Source organism: Stegastes partitus, unplaced genomic scaffold (assembly GCF_000690725.1).
Source record: "Stegastes partitus isolate 25-593 unplaced genomic scaffold, Stegastes_partitus-1.0.2 Scaffold190, whole genome shotgun sequence".
NCBI classification, from domain to species: domain Eukaryota; kingdom Metazoa; phylum Chordata; class Actinopteri; family Pomacentridae; genus Stegastes; species Stegastes partitus.
The window spans coordinates 409,962-432,341 of record NW_007577921.1 but is presented as its reverse complement, the minus strand read 5'-3'; the positions used below and the strand labels follow the sequence as shown (position 1 = coordinate 432,341).

The 22,380-nt window shown below is 41.2% G+C and overlaps 1 protein-coding gene across 1 annotated transcript; it reads left to right on the top strand.

Annotated features, from left to right (window-relative positions):
* Positions 1–18,683: 18,683 nt before the first annotated feature.
* cxcr2 (chemokine (C-X-C motif) receptor 2) lies at positions 18,684–21,921 on the top strand. Its single transcript, XM_008280346.1, has 2 exons — positions 18,684–18,833; positions 19,662–21,921. Exons 1-2 carry the CDS (start codon positions 18,759–18,761, stop codon positions 20,730–20,732), a joined length of 1,146 nt encoding a protein of 381 aa, XP_008278568.1. The 5' UTR covers positions 18,684–18,758; the 3' UTR covers positions 20,733–21,921.
* The last annotated feature ends 459 nt before the right edge of the window (positions 21,922–22,380 follow it).

The following is a 22,380-nucleotide window of genomic DNA, read 5'->3' as shown; positions in this document are numbered from 1 at the left end:
TTTTTTCTTTTAATGCAAAATTCTGTGTGTGTTTAACTGACAGAACTCCTGATATAGTCGCTGCATTTTAGGGATAGCAACACAAAAAAAGAAATTTCAAAAAAGTTGGCTCAGGTGGGAGAGCGGTTGTCCTCAAATCCCAAACTTGGTAGTTCGATCTCTCGCCCCTCCACAGATGAATTGTCTTTGGGCAAGACAGTGCACCCAATTTCAAGGCACCTTCCATGGAAGCCAGTACTTACATGTGACAAATAGTATGTTTCTATTTAACTTTAGATGTTAATAAATTCATTCAAGAAATTACAGTTTAGTTTCACCACTGCACTCTGTACAGCCTGGTTAACTGGTCCTCTCTTCACTCCCGCAGGCAAACTTATTGGTATCTGTTCATTTGTAAAACTACTACAGGTCATATCTACAGTCACTGCTCATCACCCGTCACATCAGCAACCTCATCCACCTCCTCATCCACACACTGTTTTTGGACGCTATTCATTTCGCTTTTCTGCAGCTCCCGACTGGAACCACTGACAGAAAACACTTAAACTCACCTCTTTTCATACCTTTATCATCTTTTAAAAACGTGGTGAAGGCATTGCTTACCGATTCCTGTACCTGCTTGTAGTGTATTTTATCTTTAAGCCTTTTGTTGTTATGTTTTGTTTGTGTATTGATTTTTTTAATGTATGTATTCCTTTATTTGTATTTTCTGTTCCGTGCTGCCTCTTGGCCAGCTCGATATTGTAAATGAGAATTTGTTCTCAATTAACACACCTGGTTAAATAAAGGAAAAATAAAATAAATAAATATTCTGCATTTTTAAGTAAATGACTGTGTCCACCTTGCATGGAAGCTGTCATTAGTGTATGAATGTTTGTATGATTATGAGTATGAATGCGTGAATGAGAAACACATTCACATACAGGCCGTCATTGTAAATGGTTCTCAGTTGACCTACCTGGTTAAATAAAGGTTAAAAAAAACACTAACCCTTGAAGATATTCACTCAAAATCCCTCTGTGGTCATTGATTAAACCCCTAAAAGCTCATCATTGTGCATCACAGGTTCATATTTAGACTTTTTTCCCCATAAAACAAACCTCTTCCTTCCTTCAAATGGCTTAAATCTAACTCTACAGCACTGCTTCCTCCATATGTGCAGATCACATGAGGTCCACTGGGTCTCTCTTCACCCACATCTCCGCTACTTGCTGCACACCAGCTCAAATGTGACTGCTCAAGCGCTGTAAAACTACTCCATGGGAAGGTGTAATATTGGAGTACTTCAGCGATACATGTTAAAACTAGAACCTAAAAAGTAGAGGAACGATACAGAATCCTTACGTTTGTGTTGTATGATTATCGATACCCTGAATTTTCAAGGTGGAAATACCCGTCTGTGGTGTTGATTACATATTTTTGCTCGTGATATACTGACTCGCATATTAAAAGAACATCGTATGTTAACAAGTTAAAAAACTAGATTTTTACTGGAGGGAGGCTTTAGATTGGCTCATGCTGGCTGCTTCTCCTTACTTACTAAAGGCAAATTCACACAATATCTGTGGGTGTTTCCAGACCAAATTCAGCCCCAGGCAGCACAGTGTGGGTGCCAGCACAGAGGCCCTGAAGAAAAAACCAGCATGATCCCATGGAGTCGTAGCGGAGGCAGTGTGGTGACCAGTCATCCTGGTGTGTGACTCTGTAAAGTCACCGCTGTGTTTAGACAGTTTAACCAATGACTGTCCCAACCGTAGAGATTCACTTGTAAAATCCAGACTGTTGCGCAGTGATTCAGTGTTTGATAAGCTTCTACGCTCATTACATCCTTACTCAAGCTGAACTTTCGAGATCGTACTTTATGCTCAACCAGTACCTGAAGCAACACGTCTACCAGTTAGAAAGGAAAGCGTTTGATTCCTCAGAGCCAGCACGCTTCAGGCTGAAGAGCAGAGGCAGTCCTTTAAAAAGGAAGAGAGACACGCACTTCAAGGCACAGGAAATGTGGTTATTGAGGATGGCCTCTGTGCTCTCCTGCCCCTGCTGCTTACAGCACTTTTCTGAAAAGCACACTTCCTTCCATTTGCAGTCTCAGCTTCCATAAAAAGCCTTTAAATGGCACGGAGGGGCTGAAAATGAGGCAGAAAAGTTGATGTATAAATGATTTAACATATTGTTCATTTTCTGGCATTTATGGATGCAGCTGTGTGTTGTTGCTTACTTAAAACTAGAGGAGAACGACTCCCTGTTGGGGAAAAGGTTGTGTTTTAATACCAGCGATAACAAATTGCACGGGAGTATCAACTCCCAGACACGGTTGTCTGTCCGTGTGTGTGCTCGTACTCTCCCTTAACAGATTCCACTTGTAACTTAACTCTCCAGCTGCCTGCATCTGGTTTGGAGGCTCTGTGACTTTGCGTTCACCCAAGATTGTTTCCTTATTTCCACTTCTAATGACACCCATTTCGCTGTACGAGGCGGTTGTTGACAGGCCACGTATCAGAGAAATGCCACAGCATAGAAGTAATTGTGCTAAATCCAGCCCGTTAAACCCCTCTGCCTGTTTGTCATGAGCTCGCCGCTCCGGTCTGACGTCAGCGTGACTGTGCCAAAGAGTCATAAATGCGTAAAAGACTTGGCAGCCATTTTGCCAAGTCTTGGAGTGAGGTTGGACAGAGAGGAGTTATGGGCTGAGTAAAACTGCTGGGATCACCATTGATTCAGCATGTACAGCACCTCTCCTCTAGATGACGGGAAAATGGGACAATTCATCACCGGCAGGAGGAGACTGCAGAGGAGAAGATGATTTGTGACTCTAAAGCCACAAGGATACAAAGCAAAAAGGCTGAGCTTCAGTATCACTGCAGAGCTGAATAATTATAACTTAAATCCAGTGGTAGCTCAAACCTTTTACTCTATATTAGGGGTTGTAATCGATCAATCACTCGCACGTTCCTGGCCGACAACAGGTCAACAAATAGAGTTCATTGATCTTTAATGGATGGAATGATAATCGGCGTGAGCTTGGGCGAGGAGTTGTGTGTTTTTACACTTGTGTGGGTAGCTTGGACGTGGATCCTACATCGCACATGTGTTTATTCCATCTGGCCCTGCCCTCTCATGTCTGAGTGGTGATGTCATGAACAGAGGTTTTCGGGTCTCGCAGCTTCTTGTTACACCATCCCACTAGGTCAAAGTTAGACTTTTTGGGAGTCTATATGTTGGCGTGTGGGCTGGATGGGACGTATTACGCGTACTCTCGTCACGGTCCAAAATACTCCCCCACCAGAAAACCATAACTGCAATTAGGAACCGCAAATGTACCATGTTGAGTTACTCCTAGAAGTGGAAATAGTGTTGCCAGCCGTTGGAGGACATGACTGGTGTCTGGCTCTGTATGCGTGGATTCGAATCTCAGGGTGGATCAGCTACAATACAAAAGGAGGAACATTCAAGCAGAGCCAACTGGTGTTTCTTTTCACAGTCATTCAATACAGCTGTGGTATCTACTTGTTCTCACCCTACTGTTGCTTCATAAATGGAAATAAGGTGCTGGGGCGGTGCTAAGAGGCCAATCTGATTGAATGCAAATTACTTTTGTAGCTCTCTGAATCTGAATGGAGCCATCCAGGTGTGCCACTCAAAACACAAACACAAATGCAAATATGAGAATAGCAGATATCCATTCTTGAAGGTGAGAACAGCCGATGTCGTTAAAGGCTACGACCTGGTATTGATCAAGCAGAAACTGCAGACGAGATAAAGTTAAGGGCGTCTTGGCTGAACATGAGCAGGCAGTAAACAGAAGTTTAAGACCATGCAGCACAAGGACACTGTAGCAGCGAGTTCTGGATGAGGATGGGAACTTTCTGCTACTTTCTTTACAACACATCTGGCTGGCATTGAGCCCATTGTGTGAGAGTGACATAAAAACGTCCCTAAACGAGAGGTCTGGCTTTGTTCTGTTAAACTCACCTCACACACATTTTATTCCCTTGCCGCAATAAACAGCCTACTGACAGATGGACGGCGCTGCTACGGCTAAAATCTTCTGATACGCCCCTTTTTGCTATTGCGTGAAATGTTCCCAATGCATCTTCATTTTCTGTTTAAAACTTCTGTGACATTCAGGGGGCAATAAGAATAGTCTGCTACTCCAGCTATCAAAAAAAATCATGATAACTTAGAGTCACTGGATCAAACAGGAAGAGTTTTAGTCAGTCAGCTGTGAAAAACTAGAAATAAATGAGTGAAATACTAGAACATTTAAACAATGACCAGTTTTTATTTAACCAAAACTTAAAGCTACGGTGCAGAAGCTTTGCATCTATATGAACATCTGTTGCTTTCAAGCCCATGACAAACAAGTTCACACACTTTTGTTTAAGCCCATCAGCGCCACTCTGTCTGTATTTTGTAGTATAGAGAACTGTAGAAGCTGTTGTCTGTGCTGGCATATTAGCAACAACGTGTTTTGCATCAACCAACAATGATGCAGAGCTCACTATAGGAAAAACTTAGAAGATAACCAAGACAAGGTTATGATGCTGCAGATTAAAAAGATGATCAAATGAATGATTATAGTCCGAAAAAGAAAGTGATGCATTTGTCATGGACACATATCAACAGTGTTTGTGTAATTACTCGCTCTGCCACAAGGGGGAGATCTTATAATAAAGCATCGACCGTACATATAGATGACATCATCCATTGGTTTGAGGAAGATCTGTTCTGTAAGAGGCTCTGGCCATCGCCATCTTGCCAGTGCGGGACTCCTCTCAACTCACAGCTAATCCAAACATGAGCAAAAAGGTGGAATATGAGCACGCCATGCAAACATTTTTGGGCCACGGACTGTCCTATGAGCAGCTCTACAAGTCTAAGCCTCGACACAATTTAAATGGGTGATCTGTATGATAATTCACCCGCTGACAGTTTAATCGTGAATGTGAATTTTAGCTATTGAGACCAAAGCTGTTTCCTGTATCTGTAGCTGTACATGTTTACTTGTGCTGTAAAGTTATTGTAACATGGAGCTCAATGGGGATCTACTCACTTTTGGCTCTAGCCTCCAAGTGGTCATTTGAAGAACTGCAAGTTTTGGCACTTGCATTCCGGATAGAATTTTTGAATGTAAAATGCAAAAAAAGTACATGCTATTACAAAACAGTTCACAGTAAACAATAAATAAATAATAAAGAAGTCAGCTAGGGAAGAATAATCATTGTGGCAAGCAACTTAGGCAGAGGAAAAGTCAATGCAATACAGATCTAAACTTTACAGAAATGTAAGTACTTATTTTAATGTGAATCATTTTGGGTTGGTGCCAGAAAATCTAACAAATCGGTCAACTGATAGATGCGTGGTTTCCAGTCTTTTTAAGCTGTGACTCTCAGGCAAACAACTAGACAGATGTGCCCATGTCAGATGATTATAATATATATTGAAACTGATGGTGCAGCTGAAACAATTAAATCCTATTTATCTTTTAAAACCCTTGTTGTGGGTCCTGATGCCAACGCTGGAACACACTCTACATGTGGTATCGGTGTTTGATGTTGTGTGGCTTCTTGCAGGATTATGGTACAAAGAATTTCTCGTCTCTGTCGCTGAAGTTATGAAAGAACAGCGTTTCAAAGACAGCAACTTTGTGTTCCATTAACTCAATGGCATCAATGGATCTATTATCATGAATGTAATGATGCTGAAGAACCAGACTTTGGGACTGAATTGCGGTCGCGCGCGCTGAAAAGCTCCCGTCTTACTTCACTTCTGGTCACCAACCAAGGGAGGGGTCCGGTGGTTTGGCTCACAGATGGGAATATGAAAGGCGACCAGATTTTCCGGTTCAGACCGTCTGAACTTCGTGAGCAAACGTACTCTCACCAGCTGACTAACTCAGTGGGCTCACATTAGCTGAACACTTCATCCTTCAATTTATCCACATGTAGAGGTTTCATGTAAGCTTGACAAAAATAGGGGGAGAGGAGGCGGCTGTTTATAAAAACATGATTATAGATTTATAGTAACAGCTGTGTCCTCCTCCGGAAGAATTTTTGCTTCTCTTTCCAGTTAAGCAACAACACAGCTGTAGGGTTTTAAAGAGCGGGGCCCGGGCCACGAAAGCAACATCCATAGCTTGATTTTCTTCGCAAATGGACTGATCTCTTCACTCATCCAGTAAACACACACAGACACTGGTCAAACATATTTCAGACAGATAAACTCTCGCCTGTTGCATCCACTAAGTTAAGAGAACAAACATCCTTCATTTTAAGTAACACTAGGTTGCATAAAAATCAACAAAGGAGACAAAACGACATAATAACATGTCTGTCACCGGCACTAATGGTTGGCGTGCAGAGGGAAGATTCCCAGGTTGCATTTGCTCCACCTCTACCAAACAATAGAACCACTTAATGACCCCTTTCCACCCAGGAAGCACCTTAAGTTTACCAACTCCATATCTGTTATTAAACTGCAACCCGAAACCATTTTTAGAAAGCTGCTAAACAAGGCGCACACAATGAGGAGGCTCCTTGGTTCTATATATGCTTTTCTGTTGGATGGCAGCCGATAAAGTTTCAAATGAAATATTAAGAACAGGTTCAGTTGCATCAGTGCCATGACTGATTGTTTTAAGGCTGTTATTTATGACCCTAATTTCCAGGTGTTTTTGTTTTTCTATCATCTTGCCAGGTGACCAAGTACAATCTTGGCTGCCTTTGCAGATAACGTCTTGGTGCGCGAAGGTTCATGAGTTTCATAAGAAGCTCCCGAGGCCTAACAAAGCCAGCTGTTTTTGGTTTTCTGGGGCGAGGAGCCTGTATGTGCGCATGCATGTGCCTCTCGAGTGAGTGTGTGTCACCGAGTGAAAGGCAGGGTTTGTTGTGTCTTGTTACGCAAGGCTGTGCACAAGTAAAGCTAATAGGGAGGGACAAAGGTGTCGGTGTTACATGCAAATCTGACAGTGTTGCTCCAACAATGAAGAGGTGACAATAAATTGAAGGCCAACGTCCAATCAGCAACCTCAGGCATTCAATGCATCAAGCACGAGAGCATTGCGAATAAACTGTTGAGTCACCATTTGCTGACGCACGTGACGAAAGAAGGACTTTTATTTATTTAATGTGTACACTCAGAGTTCAGCTGCTTTGGATGTGTGTCCAGTGTTAGAGTCAATATCGTGTCACTATAAATCCTGCACATGTATTGTGCCTACTGTATAGTGTAGCGCTCATTCTTGTTATATAAGGTCAATGTGGTTTTATGAAGGGGGGCGGGAGTTCACTGTATATAGAAGAATAAAGTTTCCAGGTCACTGCATGAATGTCAGATGGGCCTTTTCTGCCTGTGTCCTCTGGCACAAAGGCCTGTGACCTAATGGGATCTATTGAATGCGTCACACTGATCAGCTGCTAAATGTTTTCTGACATTCTGTCGCCCCCCCACGTATCGCCAATATGGGTTCAAACCATCCGGGCATGAACACAGGACTTCTTGAGTCTCCTTGGTTCAGGCTTGTTCCAGGATTTCTCTCAGATAATTGGTCATATTGGGATCAGGGAACTTTGGAGACCAGGTCAATGCCTTGGGCATTTAGCATTTAGCATTGAAAATTCCTATAAGGGTAAAGGTTAACTAAAATGCAATGTTTTAACGGCAGCATTCAAAGGATGTTTTGCAGATGTTGTCAGGGCCACAGATTAATATTTCACGACACTGAAGAAAGAACTTTATCAAGCCAAAATTCAAAAGATGTTTTCAAGATGTTATCGAGGCCTCAGATTACAAAACGTTCTCATGAAACATTCTCACAATCTTGCACAATGTCGGATGATATAAAAAGAGGGAAATTCTGTATGCAACACTCTCAGACATTTTTAAAACTGTTGGGACATAACAGTCCGACAACGTAATCATTAAATGTTTCTGTACTGTCTGTCATCTGAGAAGGTTATGACTTTATGAAAAATTTTCAAGAAATCAAAACGTCAGTAAAACTTTGATGAACAAAGAGGTGACGAGTGTTATTCACTTTAAATGTCAGTGGTTTTAATCTTTTGACAGATAGATGTCTATAAAAAAATAAAAAAATTTACAGGGGGATGCAAAAAAAAAATAAAAAAAATTGAATTTCCCTTCTGGGATAGATACATAAAGTATTTTTCATTTTTCATTTCATTTCATTTCATTTCATTTCATTTTCATTTCATTTCATTTCATTTTCATTTCATTTCATTTAATTTTCATTTCATGTCATTTCATTTCATTTCATTTTCATTTTCATTTCATTTCATTTCAAAAGTCACCCACTTTGCTGACTTTGGTTCTCTCAATATCACAATCACAGTTGAATGTACTCGACCACGTGGCACATACAGAATTTTCCACTGACTGAGAACACAAACATTTCTTCTCGCCTGTCAGATCGATGCGTCTTGTGCGCTGAGTTTATTGGGTTCCCACACAAAGCCCCACCTAGCAGGATAATCTTAAGATGTGCGCTGCCTTCATTGTGGTCCTCAGGGTGAGTTACACATTCTCAGCCTTCTCACCCTGCTTGCAAACACTGACACTCCTCCCTTCATACAAAAAAATCCACCCTGCCCACTTTGATTAGTTTGTCTCGAGGCACGTGGGAGCTGCAGCTGTTTGTCAGTCGCCTTAGACTTCAGGTGCACCCGTTCTGCCATCGTTCCAAGAACCCGATATCTGCTTGCTGTAAGCGTGGAGGATACAATCACGTCATTACCGGTGCCACAGAACAAGAAATGTTCCCTCTGCTGGTCTCTGCCTCTACAACCACATAATAATCTCCTGTATTTAAAAAAAAAAAGCAGAAGCACTAAAGACACAGTTATTGCAGCAGTAAAACTTGTAAATGTCATCCTCACATTTGGGGCTCGCGCTGCTCGTCTCGCTATCCGTACAGCGTTGTTCTACCCCGGCATTAACATACCACTCACAGCTTTAATTATGTGTTAAAGCTGCACTAATCAAAAATAACTACAAGTGTAATGAGAAAGAGATCAGTCATGCAGTACCCATCAGCTCTCCAGAGCCTGTTTGCTTCTTTTAGCACAATGGGCTGTGGGTTTTGTGGCCTGGAAACTCTCTTTTCATCACCATTGTTTCCAGCTGCTGTGGGCAGCTGCTTTCTTAAGAAAAGAAAAAAAAAAGAGAAAAAACTCTGAAGAACTGACTGTACCCGTTCTTCCCAGCTAAGACAAAACAGAAGTTGATGAACACAGTGACTTTTCTTTTTTTTGAAAACATGCACATTAACATATTAGTATTATTCAGAATATGGCAATATTAGTTTGATACAAGTCAAATTGAGTTTGTATATTCAAGATGTGACATTTTTCTACCAAGACACGCGTATTATATATACATATAAGTTATTTTAGTGTATTTGGAAAATGCATCTAATTGTTTTGTTTTTTTTACTGCAGTTTGTGCTCTGAGTGTGGTGCACAAATCAACAGTTTGCAAGACTCAGGTAGATGCACGTCCAAAAGAAGAGTCAGCATCTGTGGTTGGCAGGAGGAACACACTTTGTATGTATGCATGCACAAAAACTGCAATGTTGACCTTTTTTTAAGAAGGTGGGTGGAAGAATAAAGATCAAGACTGTGTCCACCACCCATGTACAAAAAAAAAAACAATTCCTTTAAGTTGTGTTGGAGATTTTCCACTAAAAAGTTCAATAACTTACACTTTAATATAGATTTTATGCAATAATTTAGAATAAATACAATCACATCTTGTATTTTTACGTTTTATGACCATGAACACATCAAGAAATTCCCTGACTTTTTCAAAATAAAAAAAAGAAATGCACGCATGCCATTAATGAATAGTCCTTGTGTGGACACAGTAGTTTACTTTCAGGTTGCCAGACTCTAAGGAGGAGTTCACATTTTGGCAAAAGGGTCACGTTTTTAAAAGAAACGCAGGAACCCTGAGCCCTCGCCAGCCACTTGAACGCACAGATCTCCCACTGTTCCAGACAAAAAAAAAACAAAAAAAACACGCCACCAGTGTGTGGGTTAAACTTTCCCTTCCTTCTCTCTGCTCCGTGAGCTAACAGGCAATTTATTTTAAACTTGACTTGGACGCTTTTAAAATACCCCTAAATGGCACAGCGGTTGACCTCAGTTAAGACATTGGTTTTGGTACTTATATGCAGTGGTTCAGGTTTTTTTTTTCTTTTTTTTCGTGAATCATGCTGAGTGTAATATAAACCTCGAAATCCGACCCTAATCATATGGCTTCTTGTGTAAAGGCCAACAGACACACCTTCCATTGAACAAAAATAGGTTTCAATTCAGTAATAAGACCGTCTGATGTCATCGCACACACACAAAACAGCTCCTCGGTAATCAGAGGTTGCGCTCTGTTATTTTAAAAACGAGATTAGTATCGTGAGACCCAAGAAGCAAGAAGAAACCACAGATCTGAGAAAAGAATGCACAGACTGAAACTCACAAAAGACATCTTTTATGTAATCAGTCAGAGTCTTTATATGAGTGAGCACGTTTGGCCTGTGAAGTTGAACAGATAGCTGAGTTTTTTGTTGTTGCTCGTTTACACATGCATTTTTTTTTTTTTAACAAGCTGTGCTATGCTTCACAAACTTTAAGGCTTCCGTGTGTGTTTATTCTACCGACTGCCTCTCCGGCTCCTCTTTACGATCCTTTTGTGTAAACTGTGTTGATGTCCAGCCAAATGAACGCAAATGGAACAACAGAATGCTCAACTTAGCCTCATTACTGGACTGAGAGCAGAACCAGCAGAACAGTACAGGTCCACTGACTACATTTGCATTTCTGTAACTCGTGAATTCCTGCTTCTAATATGCTTTTCACATCAGCCTTTACAACTGGGCTAACTTCCTTCCTTATATTGTAAGTCTTAAGCACATCTGCTGTGTGTCCTTGGAATGAACAACTAACACAACCACAATACAGGTTATAGATTATATTAAAGACGGACAGAGAGAACCAGACATACTGTACGACAGCTATCTGCCAACATGTCTTTCACCATTTCAAAGATGTGACTTTTTTGCACAACAGATGCACTAATGAAAGGGTTGTTTATGAGTGCAGGTATTTATGCTTGTTAATGTGCCTAAAATATACCCGGTAACTATTGCAAAGGAAGGAACCGGACATTATTTGCAATACTTGAATCCCTAAAATGCTGCTGCAGGCACAGAAAGGCAACCGAATGGGAGTTGCCAGTGTCCTGACAATAAAGATCTTTACTGACAAGACAAAGTGTACACTTGCTACTGTTGTCTAATCCAACTTAACCCCAGTTTAAATAGGCACAACCTTTCAGTGGTGTGTCCACAACCTAATCTCCAGCCATCGAGCAGACAAATCAAAAGCAAACAGAGCCGGATGGGTAGATGGCACGATTGTCTGGGTGGTCCCATGTTAAACGGACAGCTCATCAGGCAAACACGCGGCTTTTTGTGCGCTGGATTGTGACGTAAATGTTAAAACCTCAAAGTCCCCGTTAAGACCTTATATGGATGCTGGAAGAAAGAGGGCTCCAAAATCACTGGAGATATGAGGTTTGCCCTCCTTATCACAGATGGGAACACAAAACAGATAACATGCGCCTGCTATTTAGAAGTAGCTTTGGAATCCGAAGCAGCTCCCGGAGAAAAGTCAAAATGTTTGTTTTGAGCATGACAAAAGAACCATAGTTTCATAATGACTAACCTGCTGGAAAACTCAGATCTTCACTGCATCACCCTCGTCCAACGTCACTCACAACTGTCAACAAACTGAACTATTTTTTATGTGAAACACCAAACAACAACCATACAGGGGTAAAACCACTCAGACATTACTTTTTATTCATCACAACATTCAAAAAAATCTATACTTAAATGACAATAAACAGAGGCAGTGTGGTCTACAATTATTTTTATTTTTTTTTAATTCATGAATATACATTTTAGATTTGATATCATTCATATTTTGTCTGCACTTTACTGTCCGTCGCAGTAAAGCAAAGTGCAGTTACACTGAAGTGTGACCACGGGAGCACAACAGAGCTGCTGTTTTCAACACGAGCATTACTGCTGAAAGTTCCAGCTCCAACTGAAATCAGTGTGTTAGAACGACCAGGATACTTTCACGTGTCCATCCAACATGCTCATTGTTGTCTACTTGTGTATCTGCCAGTTCAAACAGAGACCATCCCAGTACCTCTAGCATCCTGGAGCACTGGAGGTGTGAGTGCGTTTTGTAGCATTTTCATTTTTTCTATGCGTTTTCTCTAATTGATTCTTTTAATATTTGTGCTTTCCCATTTTCCATCCATCCATTATCTATACTCCGCTTAATCCTCACTAGGGTCGTGGGGGGCTGGAGTCTATTCCAGCTGACTTAGGGTGAAGGCAGGGGACACCCTGGACAGGTCACCAGTCTATCACAGGGCTACACTTAGAGACAGACAACCAAGCACACTCACATTCACACCTACGGACAATTTAGTAACAACATGTTTTTGGACTATGTGGGAGGAAGCCAGAGAACCCGGAGAGAACCCACGCTGCACGGGGAGAACATGCAAACTCCATGCAGAAGGATCCCGGTGCCCCTACTGGGACGCGAACCAGCGACCTTCTTGCTGCGAGGCAACAGTGCTACCAACTGCACTACCCTGCATTTTGTTTTTTAGAATTATTTGTGTTTGTAATTATTTGTATTTTAGCATTTTTAGCATTTTTAATTTGGAAAATTCTAGTATGCTCACTTTCTTTTTTTTAAATTAAGGTTTAAATCCTGATACCAAGTGGTGTAATAGAAATTAATTTATCTTAGAATGAAGAACATAAACCTGTGGAACCTCAGGGTTGAAGGCTGGGACTGCTGATGACGACATAGCAGGGTATTATGTGGACTGTAAAGGACAGAAAACACACAGAAGTTGCTAATCTTCAATAATGTAACCGATTTTTCTCTGAAACAATCCAACTTTAACAGGACATCCCATTTACAGGCCATGAGTGAGAACAGAATCTATTCTACACGTGTTGCATCAACTTCCTTTTTTTTTCTTTTCATTGAAGGAAGGCCTCACTGGTGATCATCTTGTGATGTGATTCACAAGCAGCTCAGTCCATCGCTCTGTTTCCTCGGCACACTTTGAGTCACCGGACACTCAATCAAACATAATGCAGACGATCCATATAATGTGCGGTCTGTTTGCACTGAACTGTGTGCGAGTATAAATAAAGTTATTGTGGCAAGGAACGCCTGGAAGAGTTGAATGGAACTAAGAGAGGCCTTGTTTTCAACACTGCTATGTTGCAAGGTCTTGCACAAGGAATTCATCTCTATAGAGCTGTGTATCAACAGAGGGAAAAAAAAGAAAGGTCAGCCTCAGACCCCAAAGTTAATTACTTAAGAAAGGGTTTCAAAAGTTTAGCCATTTTAGCAACACACTTGTTTTCCTGAAGAAGAAGAAAAAATCAATATTACTTTGTTTGATTATCTTTCTTGAGTAACTTAATAAAAAGGTTGAAGTGCTTTGTTCACATACTGTACGTATTAGTCGGAGCGCATGGAAAGGCTGTGGGACAAGGGAAGACATTTGGTCCGTGGCCAATCATTCAGGGCAGAATCTGCTGACTGGAGCAGCACTGGGTCCAACAGATGGAAAAAGGCGACGGTCTTTAAATGGATGAGGAGGGGTTATACAGGGAAACATTTTTGTTTAGTCGGCACTGAGAGCAGGTAGGAGGGTTGTACGGAGTCACCAGGACTCACAACTGGGTGAGTCTTATAGTGGTGATACTAGAAAACTCAGTGTGACATCTGTTTGTCTAAGAGTCAGCCATTTGTTCATAGAAGTGGCATTTAACTTTGGTGTTCTCTATTTTCTACAAGTTTGTCTTCAACACTTTCAAGCAGTTTTGAACCGTTATTGTTCATCTAGAAGTCACCTTTATCGCTTGGTGGACTCCAAACGTAAATCACATTGATATAAATACATTGATGTTGTGAAGAAAATGTCTGAATGAAGTAAAATAAGCATGTGGGAATATAAGTGATCTACTCAAACAAATATCACAAGACTGTTACTGTTGTTTTCATAATTTGAAAGAAAAAAAATAAATCAGGGGTTCTAGATTAGGTGCCAATGATTAGAAACTTCAGTCGGGTGGAACCTAAACCTTTGACATCTACGGTCTGCTGCTCTCTTTGCTATTCAAGTGTGTGGTGTCATCATGCCAAGATCTAAAGAACTCTCTAAGACCTTCAGGGAAGAGGGATTTTAAAAGATCTGCATATCATTAAAAGGAAAATAGAACTGCCAGTTTGTCCAAGACTGGAGTCTTTAGCATAATTCAGTCCAAGAGCAAACTGCTTGATAGCAAAAGAGGCCTCCAACATTTCATCACAGGATATGGTGGACTCTTAAACTGCTGGTAGAAAGGTATCTCACAAATTTGACTTCTATTAGAGGAGGAAAAAAAAAAGTTGCTGTGCAAAAAGAGCAATCAAACAGTTGGGACTTAAAAGCAAAGAGCAGCCCTTTTGGAATAATGTGCTCTGAAGAGACAGATCAGAACTTGGGTTGTTTGATCACAGTTACACAGACTTGTTTAGCAGCTTTTTAGAAGAAGATCCTCAGACTAGCTTGGTGGTGCAAATCTTCTGTTTTGGGGTTGTTCTCCTGCCTCAGAGAGTGGTTCGACTTTGAACTGTCATCTGATTCTCACCATATCGAAGATTGTTTGAAGATAACAGGAGGTCATCTGTCCAAAAGTGAAAGTAGTGAAGGTCTAGATTTGAATTACACCTTTTAACGGAAGAAATTTTACATGGAAGAAAAGTTACAAATTTTAGCAGTCTGATGTCAAACTGATGGACGATTATGCATAACAAGAAGAGGCCCCTTTGCTGATGTTTTCCACCAAATAATATGACACCTATTAATAATCAAATGGGGTCAAGTGCTTGATCAGATATGAAAAAGTCATTCATTTCTACGAGATGTACTTCGCATTCATTATCAGTAATTTCACGCTCAAAAAGGGTAACCATATTTTTGATTTCATTTCCTTAGACTCTCAGAAACTCAGTCCATTCATTAGTCCATCAACATAGGTCACTGTAGACCTAACACATCCCTACATTCAGTAATAGATGCGACTATTTTGAAGTTTTGTCATGTGGGTTTGCTGTCTTGACAAGGGATTGTGAATGGATCAATGTAGTTTATTTCTTTTAACTGTTGTGTTGTTTTGTCCATATTGTCCTTATTTAACATTTTCAAATAATGTCCAAAAGGCTACCTGAGCAACAAAGTGATGTACTTACATGTAACTGAGGGAATCACAAGAGGCAGATTTTTAAAAAACAATACTCACAGACAAGACAGCAGAGGTTGGGATATCCTGCTTTTTAGTCCTTTGTGTGGGTCAAGCTAAAAAATACTGGTTTCTACCTGCTTCATAAAACAACTCCACAGCCTCCTAAATACTATTTTCACAATCCATACATCCAATATTGTTTTAAATAATGTCTGACCAGAGAAAACTCCCTTCAGAGTTACAGATGACACTAGAAAGAGCTCGCACATTACATGAAATGTACTAACAAAATGCTCTCCTTATTTAGATTTCAGACTCTCCTTCCACAGGTCAGCTGTATTTCGTCTATGCACCTCAGACTGCTGCTGCCCCCTAGTGGACAAATAGTCCCAAACCGTTTACACATATACTGTCAATTTGTCAACACTCTGATCAGAACATGCCATGAGATTATTTTGATGCCATGCCATTCTGTTTTTACAAACCAGCTCCTGTTTCTGCTGCTGTAGACTAGATGCGAGATAATTTAATTGCATTTGTGAAGTTCCAGAACAAAGGGAGGATTCATCGTGTTGAGCGATCTTGGTCTTAAGACTTTCAAGACTGTGGCAAAGTTCATCACTTGCATCATGTAGTCTCAGTGACTCCGATTTGGATTTTTTTCTGTTGCCACAAATAACTGGAAAGATGATGAAATACATTTAGATGAACGGGGTTTAAAGGCCCTTAAAGTGTGATGGTGTGACAGTAACTAGCCCAGTGAGGATTACATTAAAACTAATATACAATGTGCCTCTATGGCTCACCTAATTGAGCGGGTGCACATAAACAAGGACTATAGTTCCCCGACCCAACGCTCGTGGGTTCGAATCCCGCTGACGATCCTGTGCTGTCCCCATTCTTCTTTTCCTCTCTCTCTATACTGCTATAAATAAAAGCAAAAGAAAAAAACCCCAAAATATATATTTTAATACGTCACAAATGAGGATAATTGAGTTACCCAGCCCCCACACATACTGTCCACAATTTGAAGCAGATCTTTCTCCTTCAGTCATCTTCACTGTACAGTATCACCACCAGCTTCTATTCCCAAGGCCACCACAAAGCTTCCTACTACTGCAACAGTCTTAACCTAGCTGGTTAACACCTCAGCACAGACACCTGCACATTTGCTTCTTCTGCAGTAGCAGTCAATCTTGACTTGCCTGCCCTCACAACCATTTTATGCCACATCAGTCTGTCATGACCCCCCAGCCTGCAAGGTGGCGCAGTTGGTAGCACTGTTGCCTCGCAGCAAGAAGGTTGCCCTGTGCATCTCAGCACTAATCAGGACAATCACCCTCAGCTGCAACCCTGGACTCACCTGCACACAATCACCACCGCCACTATAAAGACTCTGCTCGTTCCACCACACCCTGCCAGACCACAGCCATTTGTCCTGCTCGTTTCTGCCAGTCTCTGCTCCGTTTCCAGCCTGCATTCAACCAGCCAGCTTTCTCCTGCCACCGGCTTTTCTCTGGATTCCTCGAGCCTGTCTGCCCCCTCTGTTTTGTCCCTTTTTTGAGTACCTCCGTTTGTTCGAGCAACTTTCTTTGTTGTCCTGGATTTCATTTGGTTTTTTTTCCCCTCAGTTCTTAGTTTGGAGTTTTTATAGCTTCGTCCTTCCACTCAGTTTAGTTTGCACTTTTGTATTTGCTTGTACTAAATTATTTTACACTCAACCAGCCTGTCTGCCTAATCTGTGTCCTGGGTTCCCCGATTCCCCCCGTGACACAGTCATCAGTTTTCCTGCCTTGATTCCTCTCACCAGGATGGCAGTGTCACTATCTACCATAACTACAACCCTCCAGCTTGTAGACACTGCGATGCCAGATTCTCCATCACTTTCAGTGCAGATAGCAGCAGGTTTTTGGAGGACTGGGGTTAAACCTTTGCACAAAGTTGTATGTTTACTGGCCAGTCCCCATATTACTGAAAAGAAGTCAGTGAATACTGTCTTCAGCGGTATTCAAAAATCTACCCCATCATTAACACTACCCTCTCATAGAGCCATGAATAGTCAAGCAATAATCCATCCTTGTTCACCACTCTAACCTCGCCCTCATCGTCTTTATAAACTAAAGTCGAAGCAACTCTCCCACATTCATGCCTCTTGTGCAGCACCTCATGTGGCGGTCAGTCTCCAACCCATTCCTCCGCTGTGTCAAGCACTTCTCCAGCTACTGCAACGATATACCTGACTCCCTTCACTCCCTTCTGCTTTTCCCTTCATCACTCAATGTAGCTACGTTATCCAGCTCCATCGCTTATTGCTCACCTCCATCAGGGACTCAAAATTCCCTCTGCAGCATCATTTATTAATTATGCTAATTTTCCTCTGACATCTGTCCACCTATCCTAAGGCATCCACATATTGTGTACTCTAAACTAGATTCACACCCAAGCCCTTACAAATCCTTAGTACACCATACACAAGCCAGAAAATCTCAGGATGCTTACAACACTCAGTTCATGACAGAGACCGGTCAAGTCGCAACCTTATCCCGACTCCTCTTCCACTTCAAGCAAGTCCTAACAACATCCAGAATCCTAGCATGTTCTCTGGCCACTCCTTCTGTATCGACATAGCTTCCAGCCGAGGAGTTCCAGCCTTAAGTGTACCTGCCTCCAACCCTCAAGACCCACGTTTTGTCCTCTCTTTGTTCCATTATTGTGGGATGTTTTTGGCATTCCACCGGCCCGGGAGCCACTGCTGGTCTCTGACTAAGCATTTCCCCAAACCACATCGGCTCATCGAACGTATACTGTATATATGTAACATACTCTGTAAATGCTATGCACATGGAGTGTTTTTTTTTTTGTATTTTGGCAAGGGACTGGTTTCAGTCTGAAGTGTGGGGCTGAAGTCACAAATGTTTAAATGCAATTTAATTATATTTATCCAAAGAAGAAAAGACAGACAAACTGACTATTTAGTTCAGGACTAAATTCTGGTTTCCTGAAAGTTTAAACTGTGAATTTGGCTCATTGTACACAAAAATCTGCAGCTATAACAACATTTGTACCTTTACTTGCTAAATAGCTTCATTTATTAGACAGACAAACACAAATAAGTTACATTATCAACATTGCTCTGCAGGTTCAGCTCGTCTCGCCTCTTTGCACGTTCAAGATGCACCAGTGTGATCAAACACAAAGATTTAGAGGAGATAACCTGATGACAGGTTTGTCTTTTTCATTGGCTAATAAAGAGGATGTTAGTGGTTTTCCTACTTCCTTCGACCCATACCGTTTGCTAACTTACCCCCAACACTCCTCTGCAAACACCTCACAGATAAGGACTTAACCCACATCTCCTTGACAAGTTGCTTTATTCTTCTTTAACTTGTGCACATCAAAAAACAGAAGGATGAAGCGACAATTTTTCACAGTTACTGTGTTGAAGTATTTGCTGCTAGTCAATCAAGCAGGAGTGGAAGCGCAGGTAAAACTATGGTTTTCTTGAATTTGCTGATTTGTTGTAAATGTGATAAAATGATAAAAGAGCTGCGTGCATGTTGGACCAAGAAATAGTTTGCTGTCATCGTCTTTCAGTACAATTGCATCGTAAACACTGTCATAATGAGGGGATGTGAGACTGTTTTTTTTAAATGACATTATTGAGAATTTAAAATAGCTTGTTTTGCAAATTCTTTATAAAACAATGGTCAAGTTCTTCAGCCAAATTTTATTAAATTTAAAGCAATTCAAGTTTACTGAATTTATCTCATACACTGATCAGTCAGGAAATTGCTGTGGTGACTGATGGAGACTCTTCACACGCTGAAAATAAAGGTGTGAAGATGTTTTGTTCAGTTGGCATGCAGAGCTATTTCTTGATCACAGACTTCATTGTCTTTGGACAGAGTGTGGCTTGCTGATTTTCTTTGTTTCTACTCTGCATGCTGAGCTCAAGTGGCTCTTATCTGTAGGACTTATACATATATGAGGGTGGTGTGGATTTTTTTTCACCAACCTCTTGAAAGCAAAGAAGAATGTCTAACTTTTAAAACAGCTGTTGGGTTTAAATCCACTCTATTTGTATTTGGATGTAGTGCTAGCTTGTTTCATTCTCATTAACATCAGTATCAGATGAGCACATCATACTAAAAGTATTTGAAGTGAATTCTCTAAAAAAGCACTTTTTAGGTCACATCTTTGTTCCATTTTTGGATCAGGACCCCTGTGTGTGCTTTAGGCTGATAAGATCTGGAACTGGAAATGCTTCTTGTGCTACTTACCTACTAGAATGATTTTTTTTTTCTATTCAAAGTATGACGACGAGGGACTACTTGAGGAGTACCTCAGTGCAACCCAGAACTCCACGATTTCTTGGGAAGACGATGATTCATCTACTCCCTGCAGCCTAAATGTGCCTGAATTTAGCGGCTTGGGCCTGATGATCGTCTACTTCATCGTGTTTGTTTTCAGCCTCTTTGGTAACAGCGTAGTGATCTACGTGGTTTACTATATGAGGAAAGGTAGAGTCAGCACAGATATCTACTTGATGCACCTGGCGTTGTCAGACCTCCTCTGCTGTCTCACCCTCCCGTTCTGGGCGGTGGACAAGCACTTCGGTTGGATGTTTGGCAACCTCCCCTGCAAACTCCTGTCAGGCTTTCAGGAGGCCTCGGTGTACAGTGGCGTCTTCCTGCTGGCGTGCATCAGCGTGGACCGTTACTTTGCCATTGTGAGAGCCACTCGAGTGCTGCCCTCTCATCACCTGCTGGTCAAAGTGGTGTGCGGCGTTGTGTGGCTGGTGGCCGGAGCGCTGGCCTTACCTGTGGCGATTAAGAGGGAGAGCACGTACGATGACCTCCTTGAGCAGTTCGTCTGCTATGAAAACCTCACTAACGAAAGCAGTGAGCAGTGGAGAGTCAGCATACGTCTTCTGAGGCACACGGTGGGCTTCTTCCTGCCCCTGGTGGTGATGGCTGTCTGCTACAGCTGGACCGTGGTGACGCTGTTCCACACGCGCAGTCAACAGAAGCACAAGGCCATGCGTGTCATCCTGGCAGTGGTGTTGGCGTTTATCGTGTGCTGGCTGCCCTACAACGTCACCGTGCTGATCGACACGCTCATACGAGGCGATACAATCGAGTCCCCGCCGTGTGAAACTATCTACAGAGTGGAAGTGGTGCTGAATGTGACCCAGGTGTTAGCCTTCATGCACTGTGCAGTGAATCCGGTCCTGTACGCCTTCATCGGGGTGAAGTTCCGAAACCAGCTGCTCTTAGCACTTTACAAACACGGCTTCATCAGCAAGAGGCTTCAGATGGCTTACAAAAAGAGCTCTGTCAGCAGTATCAGATCCAGAAACACCTCCGTTAATGGTGAATTCTAAGTCCTGATGGGTGATTAGCTGGTGGTGATTTTTTCATCTGTTTAATATTTAGAAGGATCTGCTTGATTATTTAAATCTGAGTCAAATGTCCCATCTAAAATTATGTGCACTGTCTGAATTTTAATGATTAATCTTTGATTTTTGGGAAAAAAACATCAATAACAATATACGTAGCATGAGCTGACAGGTAATCGATCTTAGCAGAAAGACAAACAACACGATAAAATTTCTAGTGTGGTTCTGTTAAAAGCTGCCAAAAGCATTTCTATGTACCACTTATTAATATGTTGGATCTTCTTTGTTATGTGTCAAGGCATGTCCTATCCTAAGGCAGTGTTTTTTTTTACATTTAGGTGGTTAAGTGGATTTTGTTAACTTTCCACAGAGCCAGGTTTGGGTTTTTTTCCCACCTGATTTAAAACTTTTATTTAAAAAAACAAAAGGTCCTTCGAATCACGTTAACAGTTAGACAGTACTGCTGAGTAATTAGTCTCCTATTTGATTGTATATAGAAAATGTAGATGATGAACAAGACTATGAATAAAGTTGGTTCGTCACTTCAGGGCTTCAGGATCATGCCATTGCCCAGATGTAACATTTACATGTAGGACCGCATTTTTATTAAACAACTTGAAGGATTATTGATAATTAAGTCCAACAGGTTCACGTTCTATAAGAAAAAGACATAAAACTAGAATCTGCCATCAAATTGCTTGATGAGAAACCTGCTTCGGTGGAGCCTTCATTTCACTGCTTTGAGAACTGGTGCAAATATTAAGATTTGTTGTTTTTACAGTTTTGCAAAGCTTGTTTGTGACTTCATGAAATGAAAAGACCTACAAATCCTTTACTAATGCAATGTTTTGAGACACTGCAGTGTTTCCATTTTTTAACACCTTTGTTCTCCTCTTAGTTTTGACCTTTTACTGCAAAACGGCACAAAACATGTTTTTCTGGCTATCAGGTATGGCAATCTTTTAAACAGGATGAAGTGGTGAAATCTGCTCTCTGTTTCCAGAAGCAATACATACTGTGTGTGTCTATGATGATGACTTTCATTTGTGCAACAATTCTGTGGTAGGAAACAGAACATCATACTTCATAATAAGTGCTGTAATCTTGAAGTGCTGCATGTTTTTCATTGTCCTGCAACTTGTTTTGTGCATTATCAATAAAATATATTCCGTGTTTCTGTGTCCATTGATCACGTGAATGTCTGTGCATGTGCTAGTAGTGCACGTGGATGTGCTCATTTGCATCCAAACTGCCGTCGGTTGATCTGTGACAGATGTAAAGGAGAGGAAGGGAGAAGTAACGCGTTTCACTAGAAGTTGAGCAAAACTAAAATGACGTGAAAAGGAAGAGATATGTTTTTGCACAGTCTGATCACACAAGTCTTTATTGTATTGTTTTGTTACTGTGTTAGTCAAAAGGCCAAAACCAGATAAAATTGTCAGAAAGCTTTCCAATGGTTTAGGGTTATTTTATATCTTTTAAGATACTGTACAACACAATTGTAACTGACTGAATGGCAAATTTAGGTTTAACTGATATGCAGTCTGGAGCTCTTATGTAGAGAAAACTGGCAGAAAAATGTATATAAAAAAAAGCTCACTTTTGAAAACATCAAGTGTAATTTGTGGACTGT

What these genes read in the sequence shown, in the direction of transcription:
- cxcr2 (XM_008280346.1), top strand. Translation starts at nt 18,759, where the DNA reads ATGAAGCGACAATTTTTCACAGTTACTGTGTTGAAGTATTTGCTGCTA. An exon ending in AAGCAGGAGTGGAAGCGCAG is followed by an intron (nt 18,834 to 19,661) that starts GTAAAACTATGG and finishes TTCTATTCAAAG; the next exon opens with TATGACGACGAGGGACTACT.